Genomic DNA, 18484 nt, shown 5'->3' on the forward strand with positions numbered 1-18484 from the left:
GTGTAAACTTTGAGCTCATCCAAAACTCTGCTGTCCGTATCCTGACTCGCATCAAGTCCTTTTCACCCATCACTCCCCTGTGCTCGCTGACCTACATTGGCTTCCAGTCCTGCAATGACTTGATTTTAAAATTCTCATCCTTGTTTTCAAATCCCTCCCCATGGCCTAGCTCCCTCCCCATCGCTATAACCTCCTCCAGCCCTACAACCCTCAGATCTCTGCGCTCCTCCAATTCTGGCCTCTTGCGCATCCCCGATTTTCATCGCTCCACCATTGGCGGCCGTGCCTTCAACTGCCTAGGCCCTAAGCTCTGGAATTCCCTCCCTAAACTTCTCCGCCTCTCTCACCTCCTTTAAGACGCTCCTTAAAACCTACCTCTTTTGACCAAGCTTTTGGTCACCTGTCCTAATATCTCCCTACATATCTCGGTGTCAAATTTTGTTTGATAATCGCTCCTGTGAAGCACCTTGGGACGTTTTACAATGTTAAAGGCGCTATATAAATGCAAGTTGATGTTTTTGTTGTTGTTACAGCCCTTAACTCACTCAATACCGGAACTGTATCCACTCTGCCCCTCCCCACCAGTGACGTTCCTCTTTGCCACATCTAACCCGGTTATGTTCTTTTCAGCAGTCATGAGCCACAGTGACTCAGGGCCCACCGTCCCACAAAGAAGGAAGAGAATGACGAGGGCTGCCTCAACCAAAGCCAATACTCACAAGCGGACAATTGGTGCACCAGATTTATTCACTCCGACCGGTGCAGCAGCAAAGAAGATGAGGATCAGTGGTGCACCGGGAGCGACACCAAACTCACCCACACGGCCGGTTGCCAACGGAACCAAGAGTCAGCGCCCAACTGCAACAAGCAGGAAATATCTGCTGCGGAGTCACCTCACAAAGTGCCAGGCGCCCCAGAATCCACAGGCAAAGGAGGGCAAAGAGCAGATGAGTTCATCGATTATGGCTGACAGAGACTCAAACATGCAAGGTAACGAGGACTACTGTCAGCGAGGTTTTCAGTAAACGCAAGGAGACTGGGCTTCAATAATACATATGGTGGATTCATGTCAGTCCAGTATACCACAGAATCATAGAGCACAGAAGGAGGCCATTCGGCCCCTCGTGCCTGTGCCGGCTCTTTGGAAGAGCTATCCAATTAGTCCCACTCTCGCCCCACCCCCTGCTCTTTCCCCATAGCCCTGCAAATTTCAAGCATTTGTTCAATTCCCTTTTGAAAGTTACTATTGAATCTGCTTCCATCACTCTTTCAGGCAGCGCATTCCAAATCATCACAACTCGCTGCATAAAAATGTTTCTCCTCAAGTCGCCTCTGGTTCTTTTGACAATTACCTTAAATCTGTGTCCTCTGGTTACCAACCCTTCTGCCAGTGGAAACAGTTTCTCCTTATTCACTCTATCAAAACCGTTCATGATTTTGAACACCTCTATCAAATCTCCTCTTAACCTTCTCTGCTCTAAGGAGAACAACCCCAGCTTCTCCAGTCTCTCCACCTAACTGAAGTTCCTCATTCCTGGTGCCATTCTAGTAAATCTCTTCTGCACATTCGCCAAGGCCTTGACATCCTTCCTAAAGTGCGGTGCCCAGAATTGAACTCAATATTCCAGCTGAGGCCTAGCCAGTGTTTTATAAAGATTTAGCATAACTTCCTTGCTTTTGTACTCTATTAATAAAGCTCAGGATCCCATATGCTTTTTTTGACAGCCTTCTCAACTTGTACTGCCACTTTCAAAAAGTTGTGTACACACACCCCCAGGTCTCTCTGCCCCTGCACCCCCTTTAAAATTGTAAAATTGTATACCTGGTTGAACACTCTGGAACAATACCAGGGACAGAGCTGTAAAAGGAGTTCACCCTCCTACTTCAATGTCTTGAAGCCAAAACTCATCCTAAAATCTCCTACTCTTAACTATTTTTTGCTCCCCCTAGGGTCTCAAAACTGTGGACCTTTTCACTTCTCCCAGTGGCCCATTAAAGCAGCAGGGAATGCTGTCTAATTCACCCTCCTGCAGACCCAAAGGGCATTCTTTAACAACATTATTGGTCAAGGGACATTAATGGTTGAAACTGATAGTTGGCCTCCAGACTCCTACCAGTCTGGGATGAGGATTTTCCTCTTGCTAGGTCTCAATTGCAGGGTTCATTCTATTTTGATAAGCGTGTACCAATCAACTGAGAAGTATCAGGTGCGGCCTTTAAAACCTTCAGTGCGATGAGTCAATCGGCTGTGATAGACCAGATCAGACATTGTCTGGAGATTAAATTCTTTACCTCGAGGAATGGAAAAATGGAAAGAAAAAAGGCGTACTATATGCAGCTGTATTCAAAATCTGCACCTTTGCTGGAGATATCCAGTGCTATTGTCTACTGGTTCTGCGTTCATCTAATTGTCTGCCGTGGCTCAGTGGGTAGCACTCTCAAGTTCCACTCCAGAGACTTGAGCACATAATCTACGCTGACACTCCCAGTGCAGTACTGAGAGAGGTGCTGTCTTCCGGATGAGACGTTAAACCGAGGCCCCGTCTCCCCTCTCAGGTGGATGTAAAAGCTCCCATGGCATTATTGCGAAGAAGAGCAGGGGAGTTCTCCCCAGTTTCCTGGCCAATATTTATCCCTCAACCAACTTCAATAAAAAACAGATTATCTGGTCATTATCACATTGCTGTTTTGTGGGACCTTGCTCTGCGCAAATTGGCTGCCGAGTTTCCTACATTACAACAGCGACTACACTTCATTGGCTGTAAAGCGCTATGGGACGTCCTGTGGTTGTGAAAGGTGCTATATAAATGCAAGTCTTTCTTTCTTTCTTGTTCTTCACAGACTGTATAATCCAACCAGCTGTCAGGAGAATTTTTGCAGGAGCAAACCAAGGCTTTGCACTGTGCTTTGGTGACGTGGTAAGGAATTTAGTATATTTTAATACCTTTACTGTTTTATTGTTCTTCCTCTTCTGAAAGTGCTCTCTGTAACCAGTTTCTCAGTTCAGTTCTGGAAAAGCTTCCTGCATCATGCTTTCCATAATACTGCCTTCCGTTACCAAGTTCAGATGGAGTGCAGCACCCAATTATAGTAAAACAAAGAAACAGCTGTTAGTTTAAAACCCCACCGCGGAGACTTCAGCACGTATTCTAGGCTAAATGAATACGTGCTGAAGTTCTGAATGAATGTAATTTTACTCCAAGGGGTAAGCTTTATGAATGTGTGTGCTCCCAGCACGGAGCCTCACTCCCCAGCAGCGCATATCAGAAAATCATCCGCACGTCCCTTGCAATTTTTCATCCATTAAAGTTAATAGATTTTAATCGCACCAAGTCCCGTTCACCCATCACCCCTGTGCTCGCTAACCTACATTGACTCACAGTCCAGCAACGCCTCGATTTTAAAATTCTCATCCCTGTTTTCAAATCCCTCCATGGCCTCGCCACCTCCCTATCTCTGTAACCTCCTCCAGCCCTACAACCCACTGAGATCTCTGCGCTCCTCCAATTCTGGCCTCTTGCGCATCCCTGATTTTAATCGCTCCACCATTGGCGGCCGTGCCTTCAGCTGCCTAGGCCCTAAGCTCTGGAATTCCCTCCCTAAACCTCTCCGCCTCTCCACCTCTCTCTCCTCCTTTAAGACGCTCCTTAAAACCTACCTCTTTGACCAAGCTTTTGGTCTCCTGTCCTAATATCTCCAAATGTGGCTTGGTGTCAAATTTTGTTTGATAATCGCTCCTGTGAAGCGCCTTCGGACATTTTACTACATTAAAGGCGCTGTATAAATGCAAGTTGTTATTGTTGTTGTTTTTGTAGATGGACAAATCATGTGGGCATGTATTTGCGATTTACCATCTGCACCCCCTGCGGGCAAGGCTCCGCACTGGGAGCACACATTCAGAAAGTCTGCCCCCAAATGTAAACCCACATCCTGACGTGCAATAGAACGACCTTTTGGTTCAACCACAAACTGGATGACCAAAAAATGCGTCCAAGTAATTGCTGCAGCTTGAGAAACAGGCCAATCAGTGGTTTCAACTGGCTGCTGGTCACGGGTCTGATGCACCAAGGGACAGATCAATTGACTGAACTTGAACTCATATAAACTAAGACCAGTTAGCCTAACATCTGTGGTGGGTAAAATTTTGGAGTCTATTATTAAGGAGACAGTAGCGGAACATTTGGATAAACATAATTTAATAGGACAAAGTCAGCATGGCTTTACGAAGGGGAAGTCATGTCTGACAAATTTGCTTGAGTTCTTTGAGGACATAACGTACAGAGTGGATAAAGGGGAACCAGTGGACGTAGTGTATTTAGACTTCCAGAAGGCATTCGACAAGGTGCCACATAAAAGATTATTGCTCAAGATAAAGAATCACTGGATTGGGGGTAATATTCTGGCATGGGTGGAGGATTGGTTATCTAACAGGAAGCAGAGAGTTGAGATAAATGGTTCATTCTCGGACTGGCAACCAGTAGCCAGTGGTGTTCCGCAGGGGTCGGTGCTGGGTCCCCAACTCTTTACAATCTATATTAACGATTTGGAGGAGGGGACCGAGTGTAACATATCAAAGTTTGCAGATGATACAAAGATGGGAGGGAAAGTGGAGAGTGAGGAGGACATAAAAAACCTACAGGGGGATATAGACAGGCTGGGTGAGTGGGCGGAGATTTGGCAGATGCAATACAATATTGGAAAATGTGAGGTTATGCACTTTGGCAGGAAAGATCAGAGAGCAAGTTATTATCTTAATGGCGAGAAACTGGAAAGTACTGCAGTACAAAGGGATCTGGGGGTCCTAGTGCAAGCAAATCAAAAAGTTAGTATGCAGGTGCAGCAGGCGATCAAGAAGGCCAACGGAATGTTGGCTTTTATTGTTAGGGGGATAGAATATAAAAACAGGGAGGTATTGCTGCAGTTATATAAGGTATTGGTGAGACCGCACCTGGAATACTGCATACAGTTTTGGTGTCCATACTTAAGAAAAGACATACTTGCTCTCGAGGCAGTACAAAGAAGGTTCACTCGGTTAATCCCGGGGATGAGGGGACGGACATTTGAGGAGAGGTTGAGTAGATTGGGACTCTACTCATTGGAGTTCAGAAGAATGAGAGGCGATCTTATTGAAACATATAAGATTGTGAAGGGGCTTGATCGGGTGGATGCGGTAAGGATGTTCCCAAGGATGGGTGAAACTAGAACTAGGGGGCATAATCTTAGAATAAGGGGCTGCTCTTTCAAAACCGAGATGAGGAGAAACTTCTTCACTCAGAGGGTAGTAGGTCTGTGGAATTTGCTGCCCCAGGAAGCTGTGGAAGCTACTTCATTAAATAAATTTAAAACAGAAATCGACAGTTTCCTAGAAGTAAAGGGAATTAGGGGTTACGGGGAGCGGGCAGGAAATTGGACATGAATTTAGATTTGAGGTTAGGATCAGATCAGCCATGATCTTATTGAATGGCGGAGCAGGCTCGAGGGGCCGATTGGCCTACTCCTGCTCCTATTTCTTATGTTCTTATGTTCTAAATGTAAAGTAATTGTGGCATCAATGTGAGGAACTGATCCCAGTGAGGCTTCAATAGAGTCCTGGTCACTTCACTGCAGCTCCCATTCATTGACGATGGATTAATGTGACCACAGGTGCCTGTGCGTTTAAGATTCTGGGGTCAATGTGATGAACACCCTCCTCCCTCCCCAGCTCGAAAATGTTCTTGCTGGAAGTGCGAGCTGATAACGGCGCGGCGGGGCATCCGGGACCTTATTGAACGACGGGGCCAACAGTCTATCTCCTTAACCGGTGAGGTTTAAGGACGCAGAAAGAAACAGAGGAACGACAGAGAAGGAAATAGGGTGAATTAGACTCAAATCAGATACAGAGAGATAAATAAAGAGAGGGAAAGAAAGATTGGATTAAGGGAGAGAGAGAAAAGAGGCAGAAAGGAAAAGTAAGAAAAAAAATCTCTAAGAACAATTTACTACCTGCAGGAATGAGATTCCACAGTTTCAATTGTTTGCTTTCTGGGCCGGAGAGGTTGAGCGGCATTGCAGGAACATAAGTCTCCTCACTAAAAGGATCCTTATGCTGTTAAGTTCCGGCCCTAACTTTCTGCGGCGAGTTTAATTGGTAATTAATGCACAAGTGCAGCAACTTCATGAAACTCACGGGGAGGTTGAGGGCGAGCTACCGTTTTTGCGAGGCTAACAGCGGAGCAGCGCTAATCGGCCAGCGACTTGTGGCAATTCGCGACTCACGGGGAAGTCTCTTCCTCGTCACAAGTTGCTGGACGATTTACACACTAATAACGGCTAGCGCCATTAAACTCACCGTTATTTTCCCAACACATTCCGGTCCAGTGTCCCGTGTTGGTGTTCTGCCGAGTATAATACCATGCCTGATTTTTTTTTTATTGCAGGGTCCAGTTCCCCCTGAAGATCAATCTCCATTCATTTCTACGAAGAGGATTGTCACAGCTGACGAATCGCTCTTGAGCAAATGGAGTGCAACAGTTGAAGGGAGACTGTGGGAAAACACAAAAGAGTAAGTGTGCCTTTTCTTTTTAACAACGTTAGCTTTTGGTTTTCGTTGTTTTTGAACGAGAATCAGGCAAACGTGAGAATAGAAAACCCAACACAGGGATACTTGCACAAAAGCAAAATACTGCAGACGCTGGAAATCTGAAATAATGCTGGAAAACGCTCGGGCAGGTCAGGCAGCATCTGTGGAGAAAGAAACAGAGTGAGACGTTTCAGGTCGATGACCTTTCGTCAGTACTGGGAGATATTAGAGATTAAACAGCTTTTAAGCAAGTACAGAGCCAGGGAAAAGGGGGGAGGGAAAGAACAAAAGGGGTCTATGATAGAGTGCAAGGCAGGAGTGATTAAAGGACAAAAAGGACGATGGTGCAAGGCAAAAAGAAGCTATAATGAGACAAGTATAGAAACTAAAGGTGGGTCCAGGGAAGGTGTAAATGGTTACAGCAGAATAGCAGAGGGGGAGGGAAGCCTGGAAAATCTGGCAAAGACAAGGCTTATTTGGCTCAGGAATGTGGCGGAGAAAGGCAGGTCGACCCCAGGGGCACGGACACCCACTCCGGCCGTGTACCGATAGGGGATCCTCACCCCAAGCACCGGCCCACATCTCCCCCACTCCCAGGGTCTCTGGTGCAGCCCTCCTCCATTACCAGCGCCTGCTGTCCGAGAGAAAAGGGGAGCAGTGGTTAAGATCTAAAGTCGTTAAATTCAGTGTTAAGGGCCGGAAGACTGTAAAGTGCCTGGTAGAAAGACGAGGGGCTGTTCCTCGAGCTTGCGTCGAGCTTCATTGGAACAGTGTAGGAGGCCGAGGACAGAGGGGTCAGAGCGGGAGTGGGACGGAGATTTAAAACGGCAAGCTGTGAGCGGAAGCTCAGGGTCACGCTTGCGGACTGAACAGAAGCGTTCAGCAAAGCGATCATCCAACCTGCGTTTGGTCTCCCCAATGTAGGGGAGACCGCATCTGCTGGAGCGGCGAATACAATATACCAAGTTGGAAGAAGTACAAGTAAATTGAAATTAGCATCAGGGTTAGGGAAGGGAAAGATATGAAGGATTCCCATTCCTGATTTCTAACTAGCTGGAAAGGGTCGGTGTTGGGAACGATTCCGTGGTCAGTTGCTTCCGATGCGTAGCCTCACTTGCAGGAGGGCTGGTCAGGAAACCGCAGGCCCAGAGCACCAGGCTTTTCCCTCCATTCATCTAAATGGATGGAAAGTCAGACACTGCAGATCCACAATTTCCCAGCCAGCGCTCCCAGTAAACATTAGGCCGTTGCCGTGATGGGCACCACAATTAAATAGCCGGCCAACTCTCGCAATCAAGGCTCAAAAATGAAGCATAGCCAGTTGGGTGAAGGGCTACAGGGCTGTCATTATCTGTGGACGGTACCTCAGTAGGGGGTCACTGACTTCAACAACAGCAACAACAACTTGCCTTTAACGTAGCTAAACATCCCCAAAGTGCTTCACAGGAGCGATTATCAGACAAAATTTGATAACGAGCCTCATAAGGAAATATTAGGACAGGTGAAAGAGTTTTACGGAGCGTCTTAAAGGAGGAGAGAGGCGGAGAGGTTTAGGGAGGGAATTCCAGAGTTTAGGGCCTAGGCAGCTGAAGGCACGGCCGCCAATGGTGGAGCGATTAAAATCGGTGATGCGCAAGAGGCCAGAATTAGAGGAGTGCAGAGATCTCGCCGGGTTGTAGGGCTGGAAAGGAAGGTAGAAAATTGGAAAAACAAAATTCTACTCTTTTTAATTTTGTATTTTAAATGAACTGTTTTTAATTGAAAGAGTAAATGGAGAAGCAATCTTGGGATAGTCTTAATAATGATGTTGTTTAATTTTTGACAGGGAAATCAATCATATTTTCTCTTCTGCTGCATCGCTCAATGGCAGCTTCTTGGAAACAAGGCAAGTTTCAAACGTATGATAAGACCGATTGAGGGGGGAGGTGGGAGAGACATGTGGTTCGGAGAGTTAGAACAATCAGATAAGTTCCGTGAATTCACGCTGCCAAAGGGAGCAAGGGTTGGTGATGGGGGTACTTCACCTGTGTCGATTTTCCAACCTGTGCCTGGAGATACCGCATTCAGTTCTGGGCACCGCACCTCAGGAAGGATATATTGGCCTTGGAGGGGGTGCAGCGCAGATTCACCAGAATGATACAGGGGCTAAAAGGGTTAAATTATGGGGACAGGTTGCATAGACTAGGCTTGTATTCCCTCGAGTATAGGAGATTAAGGGGTGATCTAATTGAGGTGTTTAAGATGATTAAAGGAGTTGATAGGGTAGATAGAGAGAAACTACTTCTTCTGATGGCCACTTGGTACACTCACTACAGAGAGAAAAAATTAGAGGGAGAGAAATATTTGCATTGATATAGCACCTTTCACGATCTCAGGGCACCCCAAAACATGTTACAGTCAATTAAGTATTTTGAAGTGTAGTCACTGTTGTAAGGTGGGAAACGCAGCAGCCAATTTGTGCCCAGCAAGGTCCCACAAACAGCAATGTGATAACTGATCAGATAATCTGTTGTTAGTGAAGTTGGATAAATATTATCCTAGGACACTAGGGAGGACTCCACTGCTCTTCTTTGAAATAGTAGTCTTGGGCTCTTTTATGTCCACCTGGGAGGGCAGATAGGGCCTCAGGTTTAACATCCACACATGGCACCTCCAACAATACAGTATTCCTTCAGTACTGGTGCCAGGGAGTGTCAGCAGCCTAGATTTATATGCTCAAGTCTCTGGAGTGGGGATATAAACCCATGACCTTCTAACTCAGAAGGTGAGAATGCTACCCACTGCGCACGGCCAATATCTTAATCAGACTGGGCATCCTGCTCCTGCTTTCCGGCTGTCAGCAGAGAGTGATTTTCTGACCTGTGCTGGCTGTGGGTCAGGTAACTCTCTCTCCGCACACGAAGACTTGCATAAAATCTACCTTAACTTTACACAAGGGTTGATATATTAACACTCATCTCACTTCTGTTTTTTTTGGATCAGCAAGGGTCACTATTTCCAAACAAGCAAAGAGATCTCAGGACTCGACATGTCAGCAGTGACAGTGTGGTTTGAGAAACTGGGGAGAAATCCCACCCTGTTACAAGAGGTAATGTTTGAGATTCTACATAACTACACCAGTCAAATTCTGGATTACAAACTTGAAAAGGAAAAATTTGCAGGGCTATGGGGAAAGAGCAGAGGAATGGGACTAATTGGATAGCTCTTTCAAAGAGCCGGCACAGGCACGATGGGCCAAAAGGCCTCCACCTGTGCTATCAGTCTATGATTCTATGATATTGTGAAGCAATTATACATTTTTTTTCATGTTGCATTCATCTTTGTGAGGCGTGTATATGCTGGGAAATGGAATGGTTTCCATTTCAGGCACCCACTGTCAGTGTAGAGCACTCCCAGGCCAAATAGCCATCAGCTGTGGCTCAGTGGGTAGCATTCTTACCTGTGAGTCAGAAGGTTGTGGGTTCAAATCCCACTCCAGAGACTTGAGTATATAAATCTAGGCTGACACTCCCAGTGCTGCCCTGCTTCCTTTTTGACGAGACGTTAAACTAAGGCCCCATCCGTCGTTCCTTCATCGTCGCTGGGTCAAAATCCTGGAACTCCCTACCTAACAGCACTGTGGGAGAACCTTCACCACACGGACTGCAGCGGTTCAAGAAGGCGGCTCTCCGCCACCTTCTCCAGGGCAATTAGGGATGGGCAATAAATGCTGGCCTTGCCAGCGGCACCCACATCCCATGAACGAATAAAAAAAAACTAAGGTGGATGTAAAAGATCATGTAGCTAATATTTATCCCTCAATGAACATCACAAAAACAGATTATCTGGTCATTATCACATTCGTGTTTGTGAGACCTTGCTGTGTGCAAATTGGCTGCCATGTTTCCCTAAATTGCAACAGTGATTGTGCTTCAAAAGTACTTCATTGGGATGTCCTGAAGTCATGAAAGGCACTATACAAATGCAAGTTCTTTCTTTTAGATGCAGAATGAAGCTCCCTCTATTCTGCCCCAACACTGTACTGCAGCTCCAACATCGAAGATAATCCCTACCGTACCAATCTGAATTTCAGTTTGATGCCATTTAATGCCTAATACTTTTCCGGCCGGGATTTCATGTCTACTAGGAACAGAGCCGACACTTCCCAAACTCTGGTGAATCTGCACTGCATCCCCTCCAAGGCCAATATATCCTTCCTGAGGTGCGGTGCCCAGAACTGAACGCAGTATCTCCAGATGGGGTCTAACCAGAGCTCTGTACAGCTGTAACATAACTTTCACCCCTTTGTATTCCAGCCCCCTTGAGATAAAGGCTAACATTCCATTAGCCTTTTCAACTATTATTTGTAGCTGTCCACTAGCTTTTAGAGATTTCTGTACTTGGACCCTTAAAACTCTCTGCTCCTCCACAGTGTGTACTTTCTGTGTCATTTATACTGTGCCACAAGGAAAAGACAATAGTTCTTCCTGGGTCAGTCGGCAAACTGTAACTGTGCCCTTGATTAATACAACAAAAATGCTCATTTTATAATAATCGGACATCTTGGAGTAAATTCTCATCTTCAGAGCTCCTCTTTCTTATTCATTTTTGGGATGTGGGCATCGCTGGCGAGGCCAGCATTTATTGCCCATCCCTAAATGCCCTTGAGAAGGTGGTGGTGGGCCTTCTTCTTGAACCGCTGCAGTCCGTGTGGTGAAGGTTCTCCCACAGTGCTATTAGGTCGGGAGTTCCAGGATTTTGACCCAGCGACAATGAAGGAACGGACGAGAAATGTCCAATTTGGCACGGTGTGTGACTTGGAGGGGAACTTAGAGGTGATGGTGTTCCCATGCGCCTGCTGCTCTTGTCCTTCTAGGTGGTGGAGGTCGCGGGTTTGGGAGGTGCAGTTGAAGAAGCTTTGGCGAGTTGCTGCAGTGCATCCTGTGGATGGTACACACTGCAGCCACGGTGCGCTGGTGGTGAAGGGAGTGAATGTTTAAGGTGGTGGATGGGCTGCCGATCGAGTGGACTGCTTTGTCCTGGATGGTGTCGAGCTTCTTGAGTGTTAGAATCATAGAAAGGTTACAGCACGGAAGGAGGCCATTCGGCCCATCAAGTCTGTGCCAGCTCTATGCAAGGGCAATCCAGCTAGTCCCACTCCCCTGCCCTATCCCCGTAGACCTGCAAATGTTTTCCCTCCAAGTACTTATCGAGTTCCCTTTTGAAGGCCATGATTGAATCTGCCTCCACCACCCCCTCGGGCAGTGCATTCCAAATCCTAACCACTCGCTGTGTAAAAAAGTTTTTCCTCATGTCACCTTTGGTTCTTTTGCCAATTACCTTAAATCTATGTCCTCTGGTTCTTGACCCTTCCGCCAATGGGAACAGTTTCTCTCTATCTACTCTGTCTAGACCCTTCATGATTTTGAATACCTCTATCAGATCTCCTCTCAACCTTCTCCGTTCCAAGGAGAACAACCCCAGCTTCTCCAGTCTATCCATGTAACTAAAGTCCCTCATCCTTGGAATCATTCCAGTAAATCTTTTCTGCACCCTCTCTAAGGCCGTCACATCTTTCCTAAAGCGCGGTGCCCAGAACTGGACACAATACTTCAGCTGTGGCCGAGCCAGTGTTTTATAAAGGTTCATCATGACTTCCTTGCTTTTGTATTGTTGCAACTACCCCCATCCAGGAAAGTGGAGAGTATTCCATTCCACTCCTGACTTGCGCCGTGTAGATGGTGGAGACGCTCCTGAAATTGAGCACATTGGGAACTCGCCTCTTCCACAGTTTTCCATCCACAAAGAAGAAAATTATTCACAGGGTATTAAACCACATAAACAGGAATATTACACCAATTGGGATCACTTTCCGCTGCTTAAATCTAGTCTGGTTCTATCAGCAATTGGTAATTGAAAATACCCTCAACAGAGTGGGAGATAAAGACACTGAAAAAGGTGTAGAAAGTTATTTGTATTGTGCAAATGTTATCAAAACAGAGGTGAGAGTGTAATTACATTTTTTCCCAAGGGTGTTAGTGGTCCTCAGTGTGAGTAGGCCTCAGGCCTCAGTGTGTTCAGGCCTCAGTGTGTTCAGGCCTCAGTGTGTTCAGGCGTCAGTGCGTTCAGGCGTCAGTGCGTTCAGGCCTCAGTGTGTCCAGGGCTCAGTGTGTTCAGGCCTCAGCGTGAGTAGGCCTCTGCCAATGCCACTCTTGACCCGGCCGTTTGGAGACATGTGAGAACAGTGGAGGTTGACAGTTCCTCAACTTTTCTTTGCCTCTGAGAAATAGCTTACCTCTCTCTGCTCTGCAGTTCTCCAGACAGCCCAATTAAAATTGAGAACTAACCTTGGGAGACTCATTGTAGCATTCCCAGTTTTATTGCACTGGTATGGGATTAGGTTATCCATATAATAATAGTCCTGCCTCGAAAACCCACAAATTCAAATTGTTGGAATCCTGAAAGAAATTCTGTACCTTCAGCAATTTATTATTGGATTAACCACTTCCAGCCCTACAACCCTGCGAGGTCTCTGCGCTCCTCCAATCCTGGCCTCTTGTGCAGCCCCGATTTTAATCGCTCCACCATTGGTGGCCGTGCCTTCAGCTGCCTAGGCCCCAAGCTCTGGAATTTCCTCCCTAAACCTCTCTACCTCTCTACCTCTCTCTCCACCTTTAAGACGCTCCTTAAAACCTACCTCTTTGACCAAGCCTGTCCTAATATCTCCTTATGTGGCTCGGTGTCAAATTTAGTTTGATAATCGCTCCTGTGAAGCGCCTTTGGACTTTTTATTATGTTCAAGGCGCTATAATTATATATTAGTTACACTCCAATGTTGTTCTTTCAATAGGTAACTAAAGCAGTAGAGAATAATTTGATCTCTTCATTACCTAAATCTCCTGCTGGTGTGGAAGCTCTTCGAGTCTATCTTATTCTGCCAGAGCTCATTGCTGTGCTGACAGAGCGAAACAACATCGTGAAACTTACAGGTCTATTGAGTACAGCGATTGTGTCACTTGAGGAAAGCAAACTGGAGATTCTTGGTAAGAGCTACAAAAATGATCCTAAATCTATTTGTAGATCGAATCGGGCCAGGACCTACTCCGTTAATGGTAGGGCGTTGGGGAGAGTTATAGAACAAAGAGATCTAGGAGTACAGGTTCATAGCTCCTTGAAAGTGGAGTCACAGGTGGATAGGGTGGTGAAGAAGGCATTTGGCATGCTTCGTTTCATTGGTCAGAACATTGAATACAGGAGTTGGGATGTCTTGTTGAAGTTGTACAGGGCATTGGTGAGGCCACACTTGGAGTACTGTGTACAGTTCTGGTCACCCTATTATAGAAAGGATATTATTAAACTAGAAAGAGTGCAGAAAAGATTTACTAGGATGCTACCGGGACTTGATGGTTTGACTTATAGGGAGAGGTTAGATAGACTGGGACTTTTTTCCCTGGAGAGTAGGAGGTTAAGGGGTGATCTTATAGAAGTCTATAAAATAATGAGGGGCATAGATAAGGTAGATAGTCAAAATCTTTTCCCAAAGGTAGGGGAGTCTATAATGAGGGGGCATAGATTTAAGGTGAGAGGGGAGAGATACAAAAGGGTCCAGAGGGGCAATTTTTTCACTCAAAGGGTGGTGAGTGTCTGGAACGAGCTGCCAGAGGCAGTAGTAGAGGCGGGTACAATTTTGTCTTTTAAAAAGCATTTGGACAGTTACATGGGTAAGATAGGTATAGAGGGATATGGGCCAAGTGCAGGAAATTGGGACTAGCTTAATGGTATAAACTGGGCGACATGGACATGTTGGGCCGAAGGGCCTGTTTCCATGTTGTAACTTCTATGATTCTATGATTCTATTTGCCCTCATCTATTGACAGCTGTGGCTCAGAGGGTAGCACTCTCTCACCTCTTGAGTCAGAAGGTCATGGGTTCAAGTCCCACTCCAGAGACTTGAGCACAAAATCCAGGCTGACACTCCCAGTGCAGTACTGAGGGAGGTTTTATCTTTTGGATGAGACGTTAAAACCGTCTGCCCGCTCAGGTGGACGTTCCCCTCCAAGTCATACACCATCCCGACTTGGAAATATATCGCCGTTCCTTCATTGTCGCTGGGTCAAAATCCTGGAACTCCCTTCCTAACAGCACTGTGGGAGAACCGTCACCACACGGACTGCAGCGGTTCAAGAAGGCGGCTCACCACCACCTTCTCGAGGGCAATTAGGGATGGGCAATAAATGCCGGCCTTGCCAGCGACGCCCACATCCCGTGAACGAATATAAAAAAAAAGATCCCATGACACTATTTCGAAGAAGAGCAGGGGAATTATCCCTGGTGTCCTGGGACCAATATTTATCCCTCACCCAACATCACTAAGAAACAGATTGTCTGGTCATTTTCGCATTGCTGTTTGTGGGACCTTGCTGTGTGCAAATTAGCTGCCACATTTCCTACACTTCAAAAGTATTTAATTGACTGTAAAGCCCTGAGTTTGTGAAAGGTGCTATATAAATGCAGGTCTTTCTTTCTTTCTATTAACCAGAATCTTGGTGGAACAACCTCAATGAATTTTTCTTCAAGAAACTTGTGATAATGTATAAAAGCGCATCTCACCAACTTCTTCGCGAGACCTCTCGTGAGCAAAAGGAATTCCCTGGTGAACTGCACAATTGTTTAAATATTTTGCAAAGACTTTACAAGGTAAGCTCAATCGCAACGTTCCAGTTGTAAATAAAGCATTAGTGAAACAGAAAAACAAATTGTAGCCATGGGATTTTTTACGTCCACCTGACAGGGCAGACAGGGCCTCGGGTTTAACATAAAAATATAAGAAATAGGAGCAGGAGTAAGCCATACGACCCTACGAGCCTGCTCCGCCATTCAATCAGATCATGGCTGATCTCCGACCTCAACTCAACTTTCCTGCCCGATCCCCATATCCCTTGATTCTCCTAGAGTCCAAAAATCTAAACATCTCAGTCTTGAATATATTCAATGACTCAGCATCCACAGCCGTCTGGGGTAGAGAATTCCAAAGATTCACAACCCTCTGTGTGAAGAAATTCCTCCTCATCTCAGTCTTAAATGGCCGACCCCTTATCCTGCGTCTATGCCCCCTAGTTCTATACTCCCGAGCAAGAGGAACAACCTCTCAGCATCTACCCTGTCAAGCCCCCTCATAATCTTATATGTTTCAATGAGGTCACCTCTCACTCTTCTAAACTCCAGAGAGTACAGGCCCATTCTACTCAATCTCTCCTCGTAGGACAACCATCTCATCCCAGGAATTAACCTAGTTAACGTCTCATCTGCCGTCTGAGACGGATGTAAAAGATCCCATGGCGCTATTTGAAGAAGAGCAGGGGAGTTCTCCTAGTGTCCTGGTCAGTATTTACCCCTCATCCAACATCGCTAAAAAAATTATCTGATCATTTATCTCATTGCTGTTTGTGGGAGCTTGCTGTGCACAAATTGGCTGCCTCGTTTCCCTGCATTACAACAGTGACCACACTTCAAAAGTACTTCATTGGCTGTAAAGCGCTTTGGGACTTCCCGAGGACGTGAAAGGTGCTATAGAATTGCAAGTTCTTTCTTTTGCTTCTCTTTGCTATTTATTTCAAGATCTTAATGTGACCCGCAGCATTTCCCACCTGCCCCCAAGGATCTGCCAGTGGGACCCTGTAACTGACCCTTTTTGTGGGTGCACAGAAATGGTACCCGTCGATTTGTGCTCTGGCCGTGTCCTCCCAGCAAAGAGGCTCCTGGCCTTTGCTCACTGCCAAGGTGACCGTTTGTGTGTGTTACGCTTAAATTGTGCACTAATTGGGAAAAAAACGATGTCGGTACTTTGTCCCTCGCGTGCATTACTGTGCCCACTCCCGAGTGCCAGCATGTACAAAATTAATTTAATAATTGCTTATTTAATTAGCGCTGGCAGAAGGCCAGTTTGCGCTATGCAACATAAGCTCTTGTTGAAGAGGATTAAATACAACTCGTAGAATCAATGTGGTGTTGGGATTTAGATCCTTTTCAAGGCTGTTTTAAGCTGAGCTATTATCCAGCTCTGCAAAGGTTATTTAAAATGTTAATAAACAATATAAAGTGTCGTAGCAAATTACCTTTCAATCAATTCTGTCCACAGGTAAATTCCTCCGCAAGTCTTAAAATCCAGGAGAACAATTTCTACATACATCCAGCAGAGGTCTTTGGCAATTCGCCCATTTCCTGTGTAAGTTCAGAGAATTGATGATCAAGTATTTAGTTTGGATCCCATCTTTAGGACGATGGGGAGGGTGGGGGGGCGATTTTAAACCTACCTGCTGGTGGAAACTGGACGGGTAGGCAGTTAAGATGCCAATGACGTCATTGGGACCCGACTGCAATTTTAACTCAGGCCTGAGTGGGCAAACCACTGCGACTTTCCCGCCAGGCTGAAGCAGGTCCGAAGATACATTAGGAAGAATGAGGAGAGGCAATGTAAACTAAATGGTACAATTTTAACGGGGAGCACAGGACCAGAGAGACCTGGTGATGTATGTACACAAAGCTTTGAAAGTGGCAAGACAAGTTGAGAAGGCTGTTAAAAGAGCATATGGGATTCTGGGCTTTATTAATAGAGGCACAGAATACAAAAGCAAGGAATTAATGCTAAACCTTTATAAATCACTGGTTAGGCCTCAGCTGGAGTATTGTGTTCAATTCTGGGCACCGCACTTTAGGAAGGATGTCAAGGTCTTAGAGAGGGTGCAGAAGAGATTTACTAGAATGGTACCAGGGATGAGGGACTTCAGTTATGTGGAGAAGCTGGGATTGTTCTCCTTAGAACAGAGAAGGTTAAGGGGAGATTTGATAGAGGTGTTCAGTGGCAGAAGGGTCAGTAACCAGAGGACACAGATTTAAGGTGTTCAGCAAAAGAGCCAGAGGCGACGTGAGGAAACATTTTTTTACGCAGCGAGTTGCAATGATCTGGAATGCACAGCCTGAAAGGGTGATGGAAGCAGATTCAATAGTAATTTTCAAAAGGGAAATGGATAAATACTTGAAGGGAAAAAATTTACAGGGCTACGGGGAAAGAGCAAGGGAAATGGGACTAGTTGGATAGCTCTTTCAAAGAGCCAGCACAGGCATGATGGGTCGAATGGCCTCCTCCTGTGCTGTACCTACTATGAGATTCCAGGACAAAGCAGCCCGCTTGATTGGCACCCCATCCACCACCCTAAACATTCACTCCCTTCACCACCGGCGCACCGTGGCTGCAGTGTGTACCATCCACAGGATGCACTGCAGCAACTCGCCAAGGCTTCTTCGACAGCACCTCCCAAACCCGCGACCTCTACCACCTAGAAGGACAAGAGCAGCAGGTACATGAGAACTACACCACCTGCACGTTTCCCCTCCAAGTCACACACCATCCCGACTTGGAAATATATCGCTGTTCCTTCATCATCGCTGGGTCAAAATCCTGGAATTCCCTTCCTAATAGCACTGTGGGAGAACCTTCACCACACGGACTGCAGCGGTTCAAGAAGGCGGCTCACCACCACCTTCTCAAGGGCAATTAGGGATGGGCAATAAATGCCGGCCTCGCCAGCGACGCCCACATCCCATGAACGAATAAACAAAAACCCAAGAAGAGGCCAAAAGAGGTAAATGTTTCTCTTTTCTCTTGTGGGACCAGGTGGAGCAGGAGTGCTCCTCTGGATCCCACAAGGAAAGCTTAGCCTTCCCCTGCCTTGGACTCTTCCCTGCTTATCTGATTGTCTTAATAACATTCTTTGTATTCCTGTTCCTCCATTCAGTTGGATCTTGGCCCCATTTACCCACTTTGGTCCGGTATCCCTTAATACCCTTGCAATTCCCAAGAATCCTGTAAGTGGAACAACTCTCCAAATAACATCTAAAATAATTGCGCCTGCTGGGGAGCAGTACTTCCTTCCTTGCTCTGACTTC

General features: G+C 46.2%; 1 protein-coding gene across 1 annotated transcript in view; it reads left to right on the forward strand.

Annotated features, from left to right (window-relative positions):
* LOC137321766 (probable E3 ubiquitin-protein ligase HERC4) overlaps nucleotides 1-18484 on the forward strand; it is a 75533-nt gene that overhangs the window by 26042 nt on the left and 31007 nt on the right. The window contains exons 8-15 of the mRNA XM_067984446.1: nucleotides 631-990; nucleotides 2842-2918; nucleotides 6417-6541; nucleotides 8385-8444; nucleotides 9542-9647; nucleotides 13389-13581; nucleotides 15078-15235; nucleotides 16677-16763. Coding sequence (XP_067840547.1) covers nucleotides 631-990; nucleotides 2842-2918; nucleotides 6417-6541; nucleotides 8385-8444; nucleotides 9542-9647; nucleotides 13389-13581; nucleotides 15078-15235; nucleotides 16677-16763 — 1166 coding nt within the window. The remainder of the gene's footprint in view (nucleotides 1-630; nucleotides 991-2841; nucleotides 2919-6416; nucleotides 6542-8384; nucleotides 8445-9541; nucleotides 9648-13388; nucleotides 13582-15077; nucleotides 15236-16676; nucleotides 16764-18484) is intronic.

This window comes from Heptranchias perlo, chromosome 1 (assembly GCF_035084215.1).
Source record: "Heptranchias perlo isolate sHepPer1 chromosome 1, sHepPer1.hap1, whole genome shotgun sequence".
In the NCBI taxonomy this organism is placed as follows: Eukaryota; Metazoa; Chordata; class Chondrichthyes; order Hexanchiformes; family Hexanchidae; genus Heptranchias; species Heptranchias perlo.